Source organism: Lagopus muta, chromosome Z (assembly GCF_023343835.1).
Source record: "Lagopus muta isolate bLagMut1 chromosome Z, bLagMut1 primary, whole genome shotgun sequence".
NCBI classification, from domain to species: domain Eukaryota; kingdom Metazoa; phylum Chordata; class Aves; order Galliformes; family Phasianidae; genus Lagopus; species Lagopus muta.
Genome location: NC_064472.1, coordinates 12881482 through 12904598, shown reverse-complemented (window position 1 = coordinate 12904598; position 23117 = coordinate 12881482). Strand labels below are relative to the sequence as shown.

Here is a 23117-nt window from a genome sequence, read left to right as displayed (position 1 = left end):
TGGCAGAATTTGCAAGTAGTCAATGTCCCTTTTTTGGAGCTGACACCTGAACTATTAGCAATATTCCCACACTCACCTCTTCTGCGACTTCCACAGTTCTGTATGCTGCATTATGAGCATCTTCCTAACTATAGAAACAGCTCTGCAATTGGATTGGATTAGTGTCATCTATGTGACCATGTGATGAAGGGGATGCGTATCAAAAATAACAGTTTCTAGAACTTGTCTCACTCTCCTATTGTATGTTACTACTAAGGTTCACCATGTATGCTTTGTGTAAAACTGAGTATTGTGTTCTGTTCACTTTTACTGAAAAATCTGAATCTCTTCACTGACAAAACAAACAAAAATTTCCAATCTTTTTCATGCTAATTCCTCTCTGATTAACATCTGTTTGGCTACTGAGTTTCATTGCCCTGGAATAGCAATTGAAGGAAAATCCAATGAACCTCTTTTTTGTTGAGAAAATGAATGGCAATTTGTGCCCATTGTTTTCTGTTTGCACTTTCAAATAGTGCCCAGTTTAGGCTAGCCACTCTTACTGCTCAGTGTGCAGAGGGGAACTGGGAAAGGGTCTGAAAGCTCCAGAACTGCCGTCTGAAACAGGAAAACCAACAGCTTCTCTGAGAGAGAAGGGTAAAGAGGTAAAGAGGCAAAGAGACAGATTCTGGAATAGTGAGTGCTGCTAAAGTACTGCTCAGGCTGGAGGTATGGATCCAAACAGTCCTAAAATCACCACAGACCTCCTTTCATTTGCACAGTGTAGTATTGACCTGCTCTGCTGTACTTCATTGCTTTATCAGCTGCAGAGAGCATCGAGACGCTTTCATGGAAGCCACTAAAGGAAAGCAATCTATACTCAGTATAAGCCGCTGGCAGCCAACCCAAATTCCCATCATAGCTCCCTTTGAACATGCAAACTGCCTGTTTCTTAAAGTTACAGTTCCATCAGTCACCCATTCCCTGAACACCTTTCTGGCTATAGCATTATTTTTGGAGAGCAGGCTGTCATGCTTTGCTCTGCTGTGCATGTGCAGTTTTGAGGCTGCTCTCTGCTAACAGCATAAGGGATCACTTACTGTATATCCTGTGATGGTGCTTGCGTGCTGCTTTGGCATCCTCCATTGCACACTGAAAGCTGTGCAGTTCAGCGAATCCAGCAGTATGTCTAGAGGAGGTCCCAGTCTATCTGCTGAAAACGAAAAGACATTATGTAAGAATCCATAAGGCAGAAAAATGATCACCTGGCATCAACTATTCATAAAGAGTCGTGTGCTGCCTTCTTTAAAAACTGCTAGACATGAACTGTTATTTGTGTGTCACAGAATCACATAATCACGGAGTCACAGAATCTCAGAATGGCTTGGGTTGGAAAGGATAGTAGAGTCCACCCAGTTCCATCCCCTTGCTGTGTGCTGGCTGCCCCCACCAGCTCAGGCTGCCCATGGCCCCATCCAACCCGCCCTTGTGCACTTCCAGGCGTTGGGCACTTCAGCTCTCTGGGCAGCAGTGCCAGCGCCTCACCGCCCTCTGAGTAAAGAAGCTCCTTGTAACATCCAACACTGATATCCCTTCTTTTAGTTTAAAAACATTGCCCCTTGTCGTGTCACTATGTGTCTGTATAAAAAGTCAGTCTCCCTCCTGTTTATAAGCTCCCCTTCAGTACTAGAAGGCCTTCTGACAGGGTGCACCCTCTTCCCTTGCCCCAGGGCAGCAAGGAATGAGAGGATTGAGGAGGGGGGAGGACATCCCCTGTTTGTGCTAAGCAGCTTTTCTCACCTCAGAACATCTTGTGGACACCTCATCCACCAGGCCTCATATTCCCACATGTTCTAGTATGGGGAAAACTGAACCAAGACCAAACCATGCCCCATCCTCAGCCCTTTGCTGTTTTAGCACAGGCTGAGAAACCTTCCTTATGGGCCATCAAGAAATCTCCTGATGACTACCAACCTCTGATGTCTCAGTCCCTCAGTCATCAGCTACAGATAGGAAAGCCAATTGCTTAAGCAAGAAGCTAAGTTTATAAGAAAAGCACAAATGTGCCCTCAGTTCCTCCCAGTCCCTAAGCTATAGCGGTTGGTTCGCTCCTCTTGAACCTCTCAATATTGTCATATGGCTATTCTGATCTCACAGGACCTCTCCATATCCTTCTCCTTCCTTTGCACGCTTTGGCCTTTCAGTACACTGGCAAATTTGGCTGCTTTAAAGAAAACACTGGAAGATCAGAAAACCCTGAGATACATTTCTCTAGTAACACATAAATGCCTGCATTTGCTGCCTGAGAAAGGGACAGGCAGAGATGGTTGTTTGCTCTGCAGCCAGAGCAAATGTGGCGCAACACAAACCTCATGCTGCTACACAGGGGACCAAGGCATTCCTCTAGAAGTTCCCAGTTTTCAAATACATACAGTTTCTTTGGTGGAACTGTCAAAAACTCTTATCAATTAACTGAAGATAATTAGCTTTAAAGAAAAATAAATAAAAGCACATGATCACTAAGAGCAGCTTTGAGGAGAAACTCTCCTATTTCTCATCAGGCCGGGGACATCTCAGTTCAGTGTGGGCAGAGCAAATTATGAGGGTGCTGCAAACATGGAGCAGGGCACGCCAAAAAATAAAAAATCCTAAAATGTCCCAGAGAAAGCAGCAGCAGCAGGATACCTTTCCTGGCTGATGAGATACAGACATGTGTTCGGAAGCCGCCATAACACTCATCTTGTGATCTAAGGCAGCAACCTCCCAGCCAGAGCTTGTTGACAATGAGAATTGTACAGTGCATGCAACGTGTTACCAGGATCAAGGATTTTAACACAAACTGTCCCAACTGCTATCATTCGTGGGCTTGAAACCAAACTCATGAAACAAACAGCTGCAACAGAGAATTGATTTAAATTTTAATGTTTTAAATGTTTTAATGGCAGCTCCATGTTTTCATAGGCAATAGTTTTTACTTTACTTATGTTTTTGTATGCCCTTACTTAAACAAACTGTAATTAAAGGGCATCTTTTTTTCCCCACTAATTCTGATAAAAAATCAAGAACAATCAAGCTATTGTAAAGGTAATTTTTAGATGGGAAGCACGCCTACAACTGATTTGTCATTCCCACCAACATATTTGATTTGAACTAGAATACAAAACATAGCAGCTTACAATCTCTGCAGAGTATCAATCAACATCAATACCTGAGAAGTTAAACCAAAAGCAGACCTGATAGTCTTGCCCTTTTCATGCTGACTCTCTATTTTCCCTTAATATGAAAAGCTGTTTTACAGTTTTAGCCTGAATGAACAAGTACGACCAGGTTAATATTTGGTTAACATCAAAAGCTCATTGTTTTCAAGTTCCCCATTACTTTCAAGTTACCCATAACTTTCAAGTTACCAAGTTACTTTTCTCCAGTAAAAAAATCCAAGACAGTGTTGGTACAATCATGAAAGGATAACTATAAATGAAGCTTAAGAGAGCCATCCTTCTTTCCCTGTTCATTCCTTACACCTGAAGCTTTAGGTATTCTTAGTGGAAAATAAATCCCAAGGACTCCTGGTGGTTATGTCCTGGACAAAACTGCACAAAAACTTCTACACTGGGACCACACTAAGAAATTTTTTTTTACTATTGAAACTATACAGGAAAAGAAATACCAATCAACTAAATGAACAAACATACAGCTTCAGGAAAAGGCACAAGCCAGTTGTATGTTACTGGCTTACATCTCCTATGCGCCTAAGGATCTTGCTTCTCAATAAATCCTGAAAACGAAAATGCTCTTTAGCATCTACAAGAATGATTTAAGTTGGAAGGAACATTAAAGGCCATCTAGTTCCAAACCCCTGCTGTGGGCAGAACCACCAGCCACTAGATCACTCTACCCAGGATCCCATCCAACCTGGCCTTGAACACCATCATGGAGAAGTTCTTGTGGATGTATTAGAGCAGTGTTCCACTTGTACGATAAAGTGGGGAAACATTCTTAGCACTCTGCCTACACTAATTGTCCTTTTTCACTGTGATGATCTAAGCAGAACTAGTGGAATCATTCAAAACAGCTGCAGTCCACACTAGCAGGATCTTACTCCACAGATCCAAGCCTCCAGTCAGAACTCTGATCTCTGTCCCAGCACTTTCCATTTCCCAAGCAGCAAAACTCAGAGCTGCAGCCTCCCTCAGCAACTCTCCAGGGACATGGTGAATGTCTTCCTTCCCCAGCTTACAGGGAATGGATGTGGAACAGAGCACGTCCTGAACAAACAAACACAGTCAGCGCTTTGGGCAGTGGAGCCAAGCAACCCACAGGCTTTTAAGCTTGCTCCTGAGATGCTAAGAACTACCCAGGACACTAACGATAGACTGGACAGGCTGCTCAGGGAAACTGGTGGAGTCACCATCCTTGTAGGTGTCCAAGAAATGTGTAGATGTGGCACAGAGGGACAAAGTTAGTGGGCATGGTGTTGATGGCCTGGACAGATGATCTTAGAGGTGATTCTGTGATTCTGTGATACATTCATATATTTTAATGGCCTGTACAGTGTCTGGCACAAGTCCAGGCTCCTAGGGAAAAGCATGAGATGGTATGGAGAACAGCACAAATCACAGACCATTTTCATAAGCCAGTATGTACATATTCTGGGAAGGAAAGAAGTTCAGCCATATACATCAGTCAAGTCTTGGTATGCTACTTGCTCTCTGAGCCCTCATCTACTTTATTAGCCTAGACTCAATCTCGTACATCTCTACTTTTCTTGGTAGCTCTGAACACATCAGTGTGTGCCACCTCTTTTTGCTTACCTCCTGCCCTCAGAGGCACTTATAAAAGACAAGAGCCTCTGTCTTAGAAACAATAGCACTGTAAGGCAGCACTGCACGTTTAGAATTATCTCTTGATTCTTCACTATACTCTCTGAGGTAGATTGATATTAGAGCTGAAACAATAATAAAGGGAAACAACAACAACCCCATAACTCCAACATATTCATGCCTTCTTTGTATTTCCTGTCAGTCAGACAAGTTTGTACAGGAGGCACAGTTGCTGAAATAACAAATTTTAACCAACAATGACAAATACTCAAACAAGGCAAGCTTCAAATTAATGTTCTAAACACACTATAGGCCCATAAAATTATATTAATAGTTAATAGAATATATTAATTATATTAATATATTAATAAAATATTAAAAAGTATTTGGTGAATGATTTGGAATAACAAATACATTTGAAAAAAATGCAGTCAATGTGCAGACTCTCTGCAAGCACAGACAGGCAACACCCGCTAATAAAGACCTGCCATGAATTATTCACCCAAACCTACCAAACACTATTATCTCCAGTTTGCAGATGATGAAAGAGACACAGAGTGCCAAATACTGATCTCAGTTACACTGGTGTGTAAACTGCCACTGAAGGACTGAGTCCTAACTTACGACAGAGAAAACGAGAGCAAGGGGCTGCAGAAGTTAATACTTAGAATCATAGAATCATAGAATCACCAAGGTTGGAAAAGACCTAAAAGATCACCCAGTCCACAACGGTTGTTCACCTATTCCCAATAGCTCCTACTAAACCTACTAAACCATGTCCCTCAACACAACATCCAGTCTTTCCTTGAACACCCCCAGGGTCGGTGATTCCACCACCTCCCTGGGCAGTCCATTCCAGTGCCTGACCACCCTTTCTGAAAAGTAATACTTCCTCATGTCCAGCCTGAATCTCCCCTGCCGTAGCTTGAAACCATTCCCCCTGGTCCTATCACTAATGACACGAGAGAAGAGGCCGACCCCCAGCTCACTACAACCTCCCTTCAGGAAGTTATAGAGAGCAATAAGGTCTTCCCTGAGCCTCCTCTTCTCCAGGCTGAACATTCCCAGCTCCTTCAGCCTCTCCTCATATGGCCTGTGTTCCAGACCCCTCACCAGCTTTGTTGCCCTTCTTTGAACACGTTCCAGGGCCTCAATATCTTTCTTGCAGTGAGGCAGTGAGGGGCCCAAAACTGGACACAGTACTCGAGGTGCGGCCTCACTAGTGCTGAATATAGGGGAACAATCACTTCTCTGCTCCTGCTTGCAACACTTCCACTTTCTTTGCTTAATTCTCCATAAAAGAATTTCTCTAGTGCTATAGACCTGCAGAAAGTGTGTTCAGGATCCAAATACCAATGCCTTCAGAGCCCAGCATTTCCCAAGGAGCGGCCCCAGCCTATGCTGAACAACGATCATAGAACAGCAGAATCACAGAATTGTTAAGGTTGGAAAAGACCCCCAAGGTCATCTAGTCCAACCAACAATCCACCACCACTACAGCCATTAACTATGTCTATAAAAACATTCAGATATGTGAGACCATCCTACCTGGAATCGAGCTGCTCCTGACCACACGAAGCCAAGAAAAGAACCCCAGCAATGCAAAGAGAAGTATCTCATGCTGCACAGCTGTCACCACGGTTTTCCACAGCCACACTGCAGACCTTGCAGCTTGTTGATAGGTATCTGGGGACTCAGAGGTGCTTCTTCACTGCCAGATTCCAAATTTCACACAACCCATCAGAAAGCAAAGAATTGTCCATTTCTGGACTGTAACTATCGTTCATAACCATCACAGAGGAGCCGCAGGACGGACACAAGCAATGTTTATGTCGCAGAGATGCAGAAGATGTCACAGCTTCCAAACAGTCATACTGCAGCATTTTATCAAAGCAGATTGTCAACTGATCACAACTGATGCTTTTTTAAAGCAGCACTGCTTTACTATCAGATCATTTTGAGATAAATGCATGCAAGATGTTACAGGACATTGTGTAGTAGGTGCACTAAAAATTACGTTAAAACTGATCTGAACATTTATGGCTGTTTAGTACAGGGGTCCTGCTTAGATAATAAAATACACTTCGGACACTTCCAAGCCAAAGCATAAATGTTTACTGCTTCTCCTTCTCCTGCTCCTTTTACAAGACTATGTGCCTCAGCTCTTCCTAGACAGAAGACTTGATCATAGAATTCTTAAAGTTGGAAGGACTCTTCAAAGATAATTTAGTCCAACTTCCCTGCAATGAGCAGAGACATCCAACTTCCCTGCAATGAGCAGAGACATCCAACTTCCCTGCAATGAGCAGACACATCCACAAACAGATCAACTTGCTCAGAACATGGTCAAAACTTGAGTGCCCATAGTTACAGAGCTTCCACCACATCTCTGGGCAACCTGTTCCAGTGCCTCTTCTTACCCTCACTGTAAAAAACTTCTTCCTAATATCCAACCAGTCACTTCTCTTTAGGTTTGAAACCACTTCCCCATGTCCTTTCACCATAGCTCTACTAAAGAGTGTCCCCTTCATTTCTGTAGCTCCCCTTCATATACTGAAAGACAGCTCTCACATTTGTCCAGAGCCTTCTCTTTTCCAGGCTGAACAGCTCCAGCTCTCACAGCTGGTCCTTGTAGGAGAGGTGTTCCATTCCTTAGAACATTTTTGAGGCCCTCCTCTGGATGTGCTCCAACAGACCTATGTCCTGTTCTGAGGACTTCACATCTGGATGCAGTACTCCAGGTAAGGTTTCACCAGCGCAGAGCAGAGGGACAGGATAATCCTTTTAACCCTTCTTAAAAATGGATGTCATGTTGCCTTTTTTCCAGTCAACAGGGATTTCACCTGATTGCCATGACTTTTCAAATATTACTGAGAATGGCTTCGCAAGTACATCAGCCAGTTACCTCAGAACTCTGGGATGCACCTCATCAGGACCCATAGAGTTGTGGATATTCAGGTTCCTCGGGCAGACTGCCTGTGTTATTCTCAAGTGGAGGTAACCCTTTTCGGCTTTCCCTTTCTGGTTGAGTACCTCTAAAAGCCTTTCTTGTTTATCTTGTCATTCCATGCCAAGTTCAGTTCAAGCTGGGCCCTGGCTTGCCCATCCCTACATAGCCAAACAACTTCCCTATGCTCCTCTTATGGTACGTGCTCCTGCTTCCACCATGTATTTTCTTCTTGCTCTGCAGTTTGACAACCAGGTCCCAGTTCGGCCATGTCAGACTCTTGCCTTTCTTTCCTGACTTGCTATATCTGGGGATTGAGAGCTCTTGTGCCCCGAGTAAAGCTTCCTTAAAAATCTGCTAACTCTGCTCTGCACTCTGACCCATGAGGACAGTTTCCCAGAGTGTTTTGTTGACTAACTCCTTGAAAAGCTGGAAGTTAGTTTCCCTAAAATTTAGCATCCTAATTTTACTCTTTGCCTATTTCAGTATCCCTCAGGAGCATGAACTCCACCACAGTATGATCACTCAGACAGCCTTCACTCCTAATGTCACCGATCACTTCATTTGCATTGGTGAGCAATGTATTGCATCTCCCCTGGTGGGGCCATCTATTACTTGGCTCAAAGAAGTTATCCTCAGTGAATTCCAGGACTCCCTACAGCTCACCATATTACTTTTCCAGCAGATGTCTGTGTAGCTGAAGCCCACCAGGAAGATGAGCACTTGTGACTGTGGTTGTTCCACCTGCAAAGCTCCTCTGCAGTAAGATTTTGTCTATGCACAAGATAGCTTTGATAAAGAACAAGGAATCAATTTATATAAAAATAAAATGAAACACACTCTGCGTTAGTACAGGTATTCTCCTTTCCAACCAAGGAGGTACAGAAAGTTTGATATTGCCCAAAATTCTTTGATGAAACCAGTGACAGAACAATGTTGAATGGGCAGTGTCACATTTAATTCTCTCCTTACAGCTATTTATTTTCTTGTTTATACACTTCTTTGGTTCTGTACTTGCAAATATATGCAAAAACTGCCAAAACAGTGAATAAGTCACAAAACAAGCTGTTCACTTGACCTAAAGAATACACAATCCTCTCTCTCAGCTGGAGTTAATTTAATTTAAGTTTTATTCTTCACAAAAGAAACTAATTAAAAATGGTCAAAAAAGGACATCATTATCCCAACTATGGAGTTAATAATTCTGTTGTTGCTCCTGCTGCCTCAGCCCTCATTTCAGCTCACCCTGCTTTACTGCTAGTAGAAACTCTTCCAGTAAAGTCAATATCTATTCAAAGAGTTGGCAGATTCCTAGGTATGGCATTGTGCTCCTGCTCTCTCTCACCTGTCCTGAGTGAGAACTGGGACTCTGGTGGGCTTCAGATGGTGCTGCCTGCAGGTAAGCAGAAAAATGTGAGAGAATGATGTGCCCAGCACCACTTTCCTCTCCCCTGGAAGATAAATGCCACGCAACAGCCTCTGCCCAGACATCAAATTCCTCTACACCATCACTGTGAGATCACAGTGTGTGAAGTGCCTGCTGGGAATGCTCTCCAATCTGTGCCAAGCAGCAAAATACAGTGTCTTGAGATGCCCCTCCTTATCCTGAGTCTGCCCACAGAGATTTCACTACCACTGTGATTTTAAACAAAATCAGTTTGTGTAGATAATGGGAAGATTTTAAATTACTCACACAATGTTCCAGCCCAATGAGACAGCTCTTATGCAGACATCCTCCAGCTACTGAGGGAAAACTGCTAGTGTGAACACAGACAACTTCCTCTCAGCTCTGAGGTGACCCCCAACTCTTACCAGAGGGATGAACAATCAGTGAAAAAAAATATATATGGAAAAAACAACCTTCAAAACCAAGGTGTTTCAGGTAAGTTGAATAAACTTTGTTGGATTTTAATAGAAATTTCAAATTTTATTTTCATTCTGAATGAGACTGAAAATTTAGACTGATTGACAACAGCATTTTTTTTAAATACTCATGCATGGAATATCTGGAAAGATCAAGGTTACAATATTTTTGCTTAGCATTTTAGTATATTATATTTGATTTTCTCTTTCCATTTTAACCATTTATGCTGTTTCAAATCATGCCATTAGTCACAGATCCTCACAACATCAAATAATGTACAAACAATAAAAAAACACAATTCACATGCAGTACTTTGATAACTCACTTTAGAGCAAAAACAGATCATTTCATCTTTAGTAGTTTGATATTCTGAAAATTATAATCTTCAGAGGTCAACAAAATGAGCTGAAATTTTCATTGTTTTATTTTTAAATCTCTGTGGGTAAGTACTAAGAGCTACTAACTGAAGGATTCTATTTTCTCTGTTGATGTGTCTCCTTTTTGTGTCCCATGAAATGAGAAATTTGCCACTGAAATGTTATCTGTCTTTAACATCATGAAATAAGGGAACAGGAATAAAAATCATGCAAAACAATTCCAATGAATGCTGCAATAAAGTTCTCAGAACAAATCATCTCTAAAAAGAGAAATAACTTTGGACTTCTTTTGAGCCAAACATTATTTAATTTACTTCATTAATTTGTCAAAAAAAAAAAAAAGGAATTTTATTAAAATGATATTTTATCACACTAATGTTTTTGAGAAAAAAAATTACATCTATTCCTAGTGTCAAAATAAACTCTCTCGCTGAAATAATGGTGAAATTCCCATGTGTAAAACAATAAGCATCCAAAGGGCCTTTTTTCATTAATCTCCTTTTTATAGATTGGACTGGGTTATGTAAATACTACAGCAGCATGAAGACAGCATGATGAACCAAAGAACATCAGGAAATCATAAATGAAAAAAACATGCCATCTTTCTATCTCTTTGAAGCATTTTTTGTTTCCCACCACTGGGTACAAAAGAAAACAAGAACCTCCCAACCACAATAATTACAGAAGATGACGACTGAAACAGGGAATTCTCAGGCAGTCTTTCTTGATCCTGCTTGTGGTACACTTAGTAGCAGCACCAATATAGAAAACTTAAAAAAAACTGAGAAATTTTGGTAGTCAGTGCTCTGCACAAGTCACCTACTGAAGAGAAGCACAGGAGATGGATGCTGCATGGGGCATAGGTCAGAGCAGAGTGCTGCTGGTTCCTCTCCCAGCCATAACCCTGGCACATCCCAGATTGCAACATGGTGCATTTCCTTACCCTGCTGCTGATCCACTGGGTCCCACCAACAGCAGATTCACTGGGTCACCTGCACATCAGCACAACCAGCACCACTGCCAAGACTGTGCCACTACTGCCCTACAGAAGCAGTGTGGTGGTTCATGTGTTGCAGTGATGAACACATTTTTGATCCATCCTTTCAAAATACTTAACAAGCCAATTGGAAACAGTGGCACCACCATAATGGCAGGCTTTGACCCATCTGACATTTTTCTGCTGCAGCCACTATCATCTGCTATCTGTCCCAAGTACATTTAAGGTAATGGCCATTGGAGTATTTATAGCCCTAGGAAAAGCAATGAAGGAAACAAAGCTAGAAACTTAAGCTATAACACAGTGCAGGGAATCCCACTAAAAACAAGCAGGCACAAGGTCACTGACAGCTTCATCATGACTTTTCCTGTGGTGGCACTGCAGGAAGGGGAAGGCTGAAATGTGGAAGCCCCGCTGCTTGCATTCCTCCAGCTGGGTTCTGCTGCCAGTGGCTCTACATGGTACAGTCACTTCCAAATGGGAGAAGGAGAAGCAGAAGCTGACTTTTTAAAGAATTGTTTAAGAACTAGAAAAAGAAAATATCTACCCAACGGATAGTTGTGCACCAGAACTGCACTGGGGGAATTCCTTCCTTCCTATTAGAAGTAGGATGAGCACTATCTCTGAGCAAAGGTTTAGCTTCTGTCCTGCCTTCATGAAAAGCTACAGACAGGGAAATCTTCAGATGTGCTGCCTGAATGGGACAAACCAAAGGAAACTCCACAGACAAGAAAAATTGTCATCAAGAGGTGTTGCCATATCTACCACAGAGACAAAGCAGCAGCTGGCTGCCTCCTTCTGCCCTACCATCTATCCAGGGCAGCTCTCTTCCCTTCTGTGCTGTCTCAGATGTCACCTAAAAGAATTCAAGTTACTTGCTTAGCAAAAAAATAATGGCTATTCTCTGTTCTCTTGTTGGCAAAGTATCTGAGGAATGAAGGAATATAAACATAGGATGAGCTCCAGAGACAAAACTGGAAAAGTGGCAGGATGGCACGGACAGGACCTGGGAGGAGAAAGCAGGTGGGAAATGGCCCGTTTCCAAGATGTTCTGCTTCAAGACATAAAAAGTACAAGTTATAGGCACTGGAAACCTCTCCATAGGTGGCTACTACTGACTAAACACACAGAAAATTTAGTAATTTGGTTAGGATCATAGAATCATGGAATTATAGAATCGGGAGGGTTGGAAAAAATCTCCAAGATCATCTATTCCTACTGTCCACCTTCCACCGATATTGCCCACTAACTCACTTCCCCAAGTACTACACTCAATGTTTCATGAACACCTCCAGGGATGGTGACTCCACCACCTGGGCAGTCTGTTCCAGAGCAATAAAACTACTTCATACTGAAGTTAAAGAATGCATTATGTACCTAAATTGACCAGACTGCCTCTCCTACAGTTATTCTTTGATTTTATATTATAATGAAAGTTTCCCACAGTATACACCACGATGAAATCACCCACATTGACAATATTCAATCTGATTATACATAATACTGAAGACATTTTCTTCCTGTTTATGAACAGTTCTGCACTGAAACACATGGTCCTCCAAACACTATTGAAAGCAGAAATCAGAGAACATGAATAAAGCTGATCACACAGCTTAAAGCCCTTAGCTGACTCTTAGGTATTCCCAGTGAAAATAAACTGTACTAAGGCGGGTAATACCGTTCTGAAACGAAATGATGTGAGGATAAAGTCAACCTTCTACATTTTCTGAGTAGCTATAACATGGATAAAATGTATAGAACAATTGCATAACAAAGACTATATTAATTATAAAAAACACAGCTATGTTATATATAGTCTATGAAAATGCTTTTCACATTTCATATAGTCTATGAAAATTTGCTTTTCTCATCAATGAGTAACACTTAAAGGAATATTTTTCAGGAGTTTGCTATCCAAAACTTACTATTTCCAATTACCATTTACATGGTAAAATGTTTATGCAACTTGAAAAATGTTCTCATTGATGCCTCTTAATCTCTTTATCTAGGACAAATTTCTCTTTCCAATTTCTTTTGAAACCAGCTACAAAGCCAAACTCTTGAATAAATAGTTCACTTGCTACCAGAAACAAAATTCAAGGAGACCTTATGGAAAAATGGAAATATGTCAGATAGATAAACCTAAATCTCATAGATGCATAGTGTACACACATACACAAAAATTAAATTACAAAGAAGACAAAGTTGATCATGCGACAAACAGCAAATGTGCAGGATGGGGACAGGGCACATCCACCAGCTAGCTGGCCACCATATATACTGCTGCATGAGGTTGTAGGACTTTGCATTTCCCTTCAATGAACTCCATGAGCGTTCTGTCAGAGCATACTTCCAGCCTGTTTACATCTGTTCTGTATGGCAGCCACAACCCTCTGATTTATCAGACAACTCCTCCAAGTTTTGTGTCTTCAGCAAATTTGTGGGGGTTGCATTCTGTCCCACCATCTAGGGCATTAATGTGAATGTTAAACAGTTGGACTTGCCAATAAGAACTGAGATGAAGAAAGCACTGAGTGGCTCAGCCTTTGCATGCTCTTTGTCTCTGGGTGCCCTTCCATCCACTTTTTTCCTACTCTTATTTTCTGCTGGAGCAACTGCAGGAACCCTTCTTGTTGCCCTTCAAAACCTCACCAGAGTCAATTCAAGTGGGCTTTGGTTTTTCTAACCACAATGTTACATGCTCAGACATTGTATTCTTTCTGGGATGCCTGCCTCTGCTTCCTCCTTTTGTATGTATGTATGAACTCCATCAGGAGTTCCTGTGTACGCATGCAAGAATCTTGGTGCTTTTGACAGACTTTCTGCATGACAAGATGGATCATTCTTCAGTTCGAAAACCAACCATTTCCCCTGGACCTATGTCCCCTCTAGGGCTGTATCACTTGGAATCATTCTGAGCTGAAAGTTCACTTTCCCAAAATGTAGCATCCATTCCCACCCTATTCTCTGGTTTTAGGATCCCATGTTTACTTAAATGCCAGCCTAACCCTTGTTAACTCACTTGGCTCTGGGACACACCTTTCTGTCCCTGACATTTCTAGTTTAAAGCTCTATGAATGAGGACAGTGGAATGGCTGACAGTGGCTTACATAGGTGGATCCCATGTAATCCTAGTAATCCTCAAACCCCAAAGAAGGTCTGACTATAAAAGGAAAATCTGTGATATTGACCCCACCTATGCAAAAACATATTAGTACACTGAATCCTCAAAACCATCTCTCTTATCAGCAGAACCACCAAAGGCCAGCTTGGGCCTCACACTGTAGCCAGGTAGTCATACTTGGTATGTCCAAGGTCTCCATACGCATTCTCACTGCAAAAGCAGCAAGCAGTAATAGTCCAAGCCTGCTCTCTTCACAAAGTCCTCTATCTGAGTTCCCAACAAAAAGCAGAGGCCCCTAGATAGGGGCTTCAACTCATGTTGGAAGTTGAGGCTTCTGTGTCCCGTATCAGGGAGTCACCCACACCGCCACTCACTGCTTTCCTCAGTGCTGGTGCATGTCTTGCTGCAGATGGCTCAAGGTGCAGAACGGACTTAAGAAATTCAGTTCAATTGCAAATGTCATTTTATTGCAGACTACTGGAGGCCGGGTCAGGGAGAAAATCTGGCATCTTCTCAAGAAGCAGCCACTTCTTCTCCAGATCAGTTTCTCCATAAGAATCAGGACAATTTCACTATCTTCTGCAGACATCAAGTCTTTCCATAAACTATTAACATCAATAAAAAACAAAAACAACCACAACAAAACACAAAGGAAATTACTTGCATGCTATAAGTGATAGAAACAGAAACGTTTTTAAACCTGAATCTCTGCACTAATACAGCAGAGGATACAGCTGTACATCAACTGTATATTAGAAGAGCTAGTATACAAGAACTGGGATGTGAAAGCAGCAAGGTTGACTGTCAAGAGACAACCTTTGCTGCACTAAGACTGAGACACTGAGACATGGAAATTTATCCCAGTGTAAGGAGAGAGACCAACTCCATATGGGAACGGTAAATGACTGTGGGATAATTATAGCTGCATGCATCAGTACAGGTCAGAGGAGAACCTGCTGGAGAGAACCTTTGTGGAGAAGGACCTGGGTGTTCTGGTGGACGACAGGTTGGCAATGGGCCAGCAGTGTGCCCTTGTGGTGAAGAAGGTGAATGGTATCCCGGGGACATAAAAAGAGTGTGGCCAGCAGGTCAAGGGTGGTTATCTTTCATTTCTCCTCTGCCCTGGTGAGGCCACATCTGGAGTACTGTGTCCAGTTCTGGGCTCCCCAGTACAAGAACAAGTTCAATCACTTGCAGGTTTATATATTTTGTTCATATTTTTTTTTTCTTAAAATGATCTTGTTGAAATTTCTCATGAATGTAAGAATTTAACTTATGTGAGATTCTCTATAGTCTTTGCCCTTATGACTTCTTCAAAAGATTCTTGAGATCAGCAACTCAAAACTTACTTTGGTTAAAACCTTGCACTCATAACAATTCTTCAGACATGTTAGAAGAATTGGAATAATTTCTGTATTTGAAAGTAGCATGTTCAACATCTGCAACATATTCATTTTGAACTGTACTGTAAGCTCCAAATGTGCACAGACATTGATATTTGAACCATCACTTTTGTAGGTGTCAATAATTTTAATGATTTTAAAAATCAAGAGAAGTGTGAAGGACAATTTAGCTTGGGATCCTTCCATCTTGGAGGTGTCTCTCTGTCAGCTATACCAGCCTGATTATCATCTGCACACACTGGAAAACTCAGAACCGCTCAGTGTCCCATTTTAGAACTGTTGTTTGTAATATGATTTTTACCAGCACTACTTTAAAAGAGTGTATTAACAACAAGGTAAGTTGAAAGTTAGCCTGGAAACACTTGATATGTGGATCACATAAAGCCAGAACACAGTAACAACTTGACATGGTTCTTCTCTTCTAGGTCTAAATGTTATTTGGGATAACTTTTTGCAATGCTTGAATGAAAGATCTTTTTGAGGAAACAAAGCCCATATCTTTTGACTATGCAATTAAATGTCCATCAGGACATTAACAGAAGAAATGTCTACCACAGCCTAATAACTGTATTCTTCCTGTTGGATAAAATGTTCCCTGGGACAATACTGCACATATTTCTCTTTAATTTGAAGCCAAAATCTTCAAGAACGCTCCTCATGGGCAGCCCTTGCTCCTACATCTGAATACAGAGCATTCAGTAGAAGAGCTGGTGTGAACCTGACTACACACTTCTCACCTGCAGGGTTTTATGGATCACTGCATCATTAGCTGGTTTGAGTTAGGTAACTGGTTTGAGGTAGCTTTCCCCCTAAGCCTCCAATCTTCAGAGGCTTACGCTCTTCTGAAGTAGTTACTCTCAAAGATGAATTCTGCTGTGCTTGTTCTCAGCTCAGAAGCTCTGAAAAATCTGAAAAAAATAACTTTCATCTTCTTTTCTTGTGGCCTGGATGTTCACAGCTATAAGTTATGAAGGCTTTGTTTTATACGAAAGAATTAATTTGGGTTTTACATGCAAGTATTGTTGAAAATTAAAAATAAAAAGAAATCAACCCTTCCATGTTCTTAGCAATAAGTATTTCCTTTCAGTTGAAATTAATTGTGAAGAATAGGTTTTTGTTTTTGTTTGTTTGTTTGCTTTCTCCCAAATAAGTCATTTGTTTGCATAGAACAAAACAAATAAAATAGGAAATTTGATTCAGGATCACAGTCAGCTTAGTCTCTGCATGCCTGTTGTTTAGAAAGTCTTTTATTACATAATCACAGATCATTGCTGCACATTCACTACAAATATGCGCTGAAACTGTACATTTATTAGTGCATGAAATAAACAAATTATTAACCAGATCAATCTGGTCTGACTCAAGTCAAACAGACGTAAGGTTGAGCACTGAGATGTTCAATCTGAGAAATGAGAAACTCCCAGGTGTACTCTCAGCTAACTGATTAGTTTGTGGAGCACTGAAGAGATCTCATACACTGAAATCGTCTGTATTAAAACAGGATGTTCTTCTGATCCTCAGAATCTCTGAGATGACAAGTATTCAGAAGTCTTGCCATTACATTTAACCTTAAGAATCTTCCAGAAAAAAAAAGAGCTTTTTTCTGCAAGGCACTCTAGAAGACAAGGAGACACTAACATACATATAAGGTTACATACACAATAAGGTAACGCCTATCAGCCTTGACTAAAAAGGGGGTTCAGCTATGTTCCTAGTCCTCTTACAATCTTATGTGGCATGACTGGAGAAGAATAAAAGTGCAAAACCTCTCCATTTTTTTAAAATGGGAAGCCTGCTGAGAATGACTGGCAAACCCTCAAAGCAAATCTCTGACAGCCTCAGGACAGGATGATTTCCCAAGGCTCGTCCTAATGCCTTAACTCCAACATCACTACTCTTCTACAAAGAATCACTGGGAAAACCAACCTCTTATGCAGCTATAATTTCACCCATTGTTAGCACTCTGTTGTCTAATTTTGCCTTTCTCAACACTGGTGGAAGGTGGTACAGTAGTTTTGGAAGCACTCATTCACTGAAAAGTTTCCTTTTACAGATGAAGACAGCGATTTCAGGATGGACAGAACAGAAAACATGTGATGAATAAAATCATGGAATCATAGAATTGTTTGAGTTGGAAAAGTATCCTAGTCCTACTCCCCTGAAATGAACAGGGACACCTACAGCTAGATCAGGGTGCTCAGAGCCCTATACACCTGACATTCAGTTTCAGGGACAGGCCATCCACCACCTCTTTGGGCAACCAATTCCAGTGCTTCATTACTCTTACTGCAAAAACTTTTTACTTACATATTATTTAAATCTCCCCTCTTTTAGTTTGGAACCACTTCCCATTGTCCTGTCACAACACATTCTGCCAAACAGTCTGTCTTTTTCCTTCTTCCTGCCTGCCCTTTAGATACTGAAAGGCTACTCTCACGTCTTCCTAGAGCTTTCTTTTCTCCAGGCTGAACAGCCCGTTTCCTCAGGCTGTCCTCATAGGAGAGGTGTTCCATCCCTTGGATCATTTTTGTGGCCCTCCTCTGGACACACTCCAGCAGATCCATGTCTCCTGTACTGAGGACTCCACGACGTACTTCAAAATGAGCTACTAATAGTGAGATATCAAGAAACATCTGAAGTGAAATAATTCTGTGCATTCCCTGCTAAAATTATATTTTCTTCTCCAGAGGGTATTAAGGAAATCTAGTAGCTCCTAAAGAAACACGTGCACGAGGTGTCAGCGATACTGATCAAAGGCAGGAGCAATTACCAGAATATGAGCCCCAGCACTACAACACAAATCCAATCCAAAAATGCCCTACAGTGTTGTGACATAAGTTGCACCCAAACACAGTAAACAACCAACAAATCCATACATAATTACTCCTTCTTTAAATTTATTGATGTTCAAGACACTGAACAGTATATTCTGATAGCACATGCTTTGACCTATGTCAGAAACAATAAAAGAGTGATATTAATCTCCCGCCAGATATATTGTTCACAACTTCTTCATTAGTTTCAGCTCACAGATATGAACCATCTCTGCCAGCAACGCAGCCCTGGCAACATGCATCAACTTACTTTACCCTTATTTCTCTTCTTGGATAGGTTTTCTATTCAGCACCAGTTCAACCTTATCCTTTACAGGCAAGATTTCTTAAGACAGTGACTTAAAATTCATTCTAATGTTGCTCCAAAATTTGTAATAATTAAATCAACAAAACAGAAACTTTTCCCAAAGGTAGCTGCATTTTCCACATATGTAGACTGGATTGTCAAGGCACCTTGACCTATTTTGATATCTAAACAGGTCTAGATTTTCAAAAGTGTTCCACATCCAGCAGCTTTTATTATAGCCAGATTGTCTAAATAATTCTACTACTGCAGGTCAAGTCCTTTGGAAAAAAAAGTCATTTACTGTAGTGCTGACCTGTGAGCTAGGCTCTTTTGAAAATCTGACCCTGACATGAAATATCACAATCTTGTACAGTCTCCTTCAGACACACCTGCATTTTCTGCATTCGCAGAGCTAGTCAGTGACATCTACCGTTATGGGAAATTGACACAAGATAGGAAATTTTTAGCCCAGTTCTTTGTTTACACTCATCAATAAATGTAATAATAATAATAATAAATCCCAAAGCATCAGAAAATAATATCTGATTTTCTCCATGCAGTCCAACTCAAGTTAAATATTTTATGGGGCTTTTGAATTTTACCCCGTGATACCAACAAAATAAAGTCACGGCATAGTGCAACAAGTTCATGCCATGAATATCCACAGGAAATCAGCTACCATTTTTTTCCTGCTATAATTCCCTAAAATCATACAACTATTAAAATCCAATGATATGTTTATATCAATAGCAGTGTTACACACTGCAGACCAGCTTTACCCTTTCCAGTCCAAGTTGACCGACTCTTGAAGCAGAAGTAGCAAGAAGCTGTTGCAGAAGGCAAAATCAAAAGAAAACAAACAAACAAGGAAACAAACAAAAAACCCGAAAAACCAAAAAAAAACCAGCACAAGTGCCAGCTTCAGGGAGAACAAGATTTAGAGAATCCCCACCTAATCTGCTCCCAACTACGCTATTCATCACACGATGTCTAAGGATTTGTTTTAAGCCCTTCCCAAAGTGTCTGGCATCCCATTTCCTTGTCTGCAGTGAATGAATCTTGTAACTGTAAATAAACACTCAAATGAGTTTAACAGTCACCAGGATGTTATGAATTTGAGCACAACAGCTTTTTTCCTGAAGTTTAACAAACTGCATTTGTGGCAATGTTGCTATGTATTTTAACTTCACTAATACATTTCTGACTACTGCTTTCTGAAAGATTGGCCTTTGTAAGGTGAGTCCTGGATGAAAAATGTGGAAAAATAGAAGTGTATTTGACTATCTCTTCTGACACAAGAGAACTGCTGGCCAGCTCATTATTGAAGATGAACCAGTTTTATTGCATCTCTCAGTGAGACTTTTGGCTTCCACCCCAGATACTGCTCCTGTACAAGACCCACTTCCACCACGATTAAAAAGGCACAGTGAAAGCTGAATAAGAAACACACCAAACTTAAAGAACTTTTTATCTTATCTCTTCTTCATCCACTGCTGTGGGATGTGCAAATAAATCACAGCTCCGTCTTGCACTTAGCCATCCAGCATATGATCAGCAGCAGGAACAAGACGGAGATGTGAGATACCTTGATACCTTGATACACATGTGCTCAGTGCATCAATAATAACGCAACCCAGCTGCAGGGCTCAAGGAATTCTATACGTCCAACAGCCCGTGGGAGGATGCAGATGGAGTACTGCTGCACTCTGGAAGGCTTTCCTCTTCAAATCTTGCTACAAGAGGATTTTCAGATGTTTACACATTTACAGTTTACATTCTGAAAAAAACTGTTTCCAGATAAAACTGGGTTACTTCTTACATGGAAAAAGAAATAGAAAAAAAATGATTGAATCAATCTGTACACATTAAGTAACATATATACACGGAGCTAACAAAAGTAAGATACACACAATGTCAGTGTGTTAAATTAATCTCCTCCACAAAACCATAAGTAATTTGTTTCCAAGCTCTAAAACAGTTTAATGCATAGGACTACGTTTCCACTAGTACTATTCAACTGTGCAAGTTGGACTAGTATGTTAGCATAAAAACAATTTTTAAATTATTTAAAAGTCTTTAAATATAGTTTACACTTTTCCATGCCCAGCTTCACAAGCCCAGTACTTTAATACAAGCTGCTAATCATCTCATTGACAACTACCTTCCACCTAATTTTCTTAAGTAGTTAATTGTGGCTATTATGACAACCAAGGATCATAGGACTAGATCCCTAAGAGACAAGGTCAGACCAGTAAAATTAGCCATCTGTCCAGTAAGCGCTTTAAGATCAGGCTGTATTTAAGTATTAAGTTTCCAGCTGCACTGGCATATTGTTGTGTTTGTTGTTTTTATTCCACAAGAGCAAAAGAATGCACAGCACTGATTCTGAAAAGAAGGAAAGAAGGAAAGAAGGAAAGAAGGAAAGAAGGAAAGAAGGAAAGAAGGAAAGAAGGAAAGAAGGAAAGGAAAGAAAGAAAGAAAGAAAGAAAGAAAGAAAGAAAGAAAGAAAGAAAGAAAGAAAGAAAGAAAGAAAGAAAGAAAGAAAGAAAGAAAGAAAGAAAGAAAGAAAGAAAGAAAGAAAGAAAGAAAGAAAGAAAGAAAGGGCACCAACACAGAATGCAAAACGGGTCTGATTCAGTGATTTTGTCAGCTGAGGCAAAATTCACTAAACTTATTAAATTTCCCGCTGATCTTATCCTGGTAAAATCAGTGATAAGATCAGCACTGACCCCAAAGACTGCACTATAGTCTCCAACTTTGAGACCTTTTGGAGCATCAGCATTTCCCCTAAGCAACACCATTTCTGAGTATCAGAATGCCTGACTTCACCACTCTCCATGTCCCATCTCAGTGTTTACATCTCGCTTCGCTGTTTCACAGGCTGCAGACTGCAGGGGCTAAAAACGCCGCTCAGAGCCCAGGCTCCGAGCTTTCGAACGCTAACGACTACTTTGATTAAAGTGCAAAACCCTTTTGACACCAGCGGGAACTCCCTGGTTGGGTCGCAGTTAGCCCTCGGCCAGAGAGGCAGCATCGTGAAGAACCCAATGACGCACTCAGTACACAATAAAGTACAGCTTTCTGATAAAATTACTGCTTCCCCAGCTATTTTCTCTCGCATACTCTAGTCTTTGTCACACACACACTTTATCTACCACAGTCCCTGCCACAGCCAGAGGACAGCCCTGCAGCCAGAAGGACAGCACTGGGCAACCGCCTCCCACCTCTGCAAGCAGGTTGAGGGCTCCGGCTAACACGAGCAGCGTTTAGCTCATGGCTTCAGCCGGGTCTCGGTCAGTAAACTGAGTTATCGTACGGAAAATAATAGAGAGAAGGGGTCGCTGATCCCGCCACTTTCCCCGATGGGGAGGGCAGGTCGGGGAGCAGGACGAGGCTCGGGGCAGCACTCCGGCTTCTTTCAGTGCTCGGAGTCGCCCGACTGGACGCTCCCGCCCGGCCCGAGGGAAGGGTGCTCCAAGGAACGCCAGTTGTAAAGGGACCCGAAACTTCGCGGAGCGCTCAAGCCGAAGCTCTCGGAGCTCTCGGAACAGTCTGTCTCCCTCCGCGAGCACCCGCCGCATCCCCGGCGGGGATCCCTACCTTGCCGCCGGGGGATGCTCCTCCGCGGCGCGGCCGTGCAGCCGATGCACGAAGCCAGCAGCAGCAGCAGCGAGGCAAGGCGACAGCGGCCCGGCACCTCCATGTGCTCCACGTTCCCCCGCCGCCCAGGCCGGGGGCCGAGGCCGGCGTCCCCTCTGCGCGGCAGCCGGACGGGGAGCAGGGCCAGGAGGGCGCGGCGCGCAGCGGAGCGGCTTTTACCCTCTCGGGGAGCAGGGTCGGGAAGGGAAGCGGAGGAGGAGGAGGCCGGGGCCGGCCCTTTGATAGGATTACAGCCGCCCCCGGGGTGGGCGGCGGCGCGGGGCTCGGCTCGCACCTCCCCGCGGGACGACGTCGGTCCGTGGCCCCGAGAGCTCCGAGCTCCCGAGCCCCGCGACGCCGCGGTGCCGTCCCTCGCCCGGAGCCCCGCGGGGCCACGCGGAACCCCGCCCCTGAGCCTGGGATGTCCTCGGCCCTCTGCTCTCCTCCGAGACCCCGGTTTGGCTGTTCGTCGCTCCGGAGGTCCGTTGACGCTTAGGGTTCCTGCCCGGATTCCCTGCGAGGGATGGGGTTGGAGGGGTAGCCGAGTACTGGAGCAAGATAAGCAGAGGATTCGATGAGGAAGTTGTTGTTGAGGTAAGAAGATAAATTAAGTTTAATCACCCCAGATGGAGGCTGAGACCTATCCCAGCCACTCAGACTAATATAGACACTCGATGGAGATTAGAGGGATGAAGTGAGGAAGGCAAGGGGAAGTCATGGAGTTTGAAGATCCAGGGGGAAAAGACAGGAGAAACTGAGCAGGAAACAGTCAGACACCCTTTTTGGAGCAATACTGTTCATGGGACGAAAACCCAAATCCATTTATTCCAGTAAATCTTTTTTGGAC

At 42.3% G+C, this 23117-nt stretch overlaps 1 protein-coding gene across 2 annotated transcripts in view; it reads right to left on the bottom strand.

Annotated features, from left to right (window-relative positions):
* The window catches only part of EGFLAM (EGF like, fibronectin type III and laminin G domains), an 85526-nt gene extending 62667 nt beyond the window's left edge, over positions 1-22859 (bottom strand). The window contains exons 1-2 of one of the 2 annotated variants that reach the window (XM_048930739.1): positions 22232-22859; positions 1080-1192 (exon numbers count right to left, since the gene is read on the bottom strand). In XM_048930739.1, coding sequence (XP_048786696.1) covers positions 1080-1192; positions 22232-22334 — 216 coding nt within the window. In that variant the 5' untranslated portion in view covers positions 22335-22859. The remainder of the gene's footprint in view (positions 1-1079; positions 1193-22231) is intronic. The other variant, XM_048930740.1, reaches the window with a different exon arrangement.
* Positions 22860-23117: the final 258 nt, after the last annotated feature.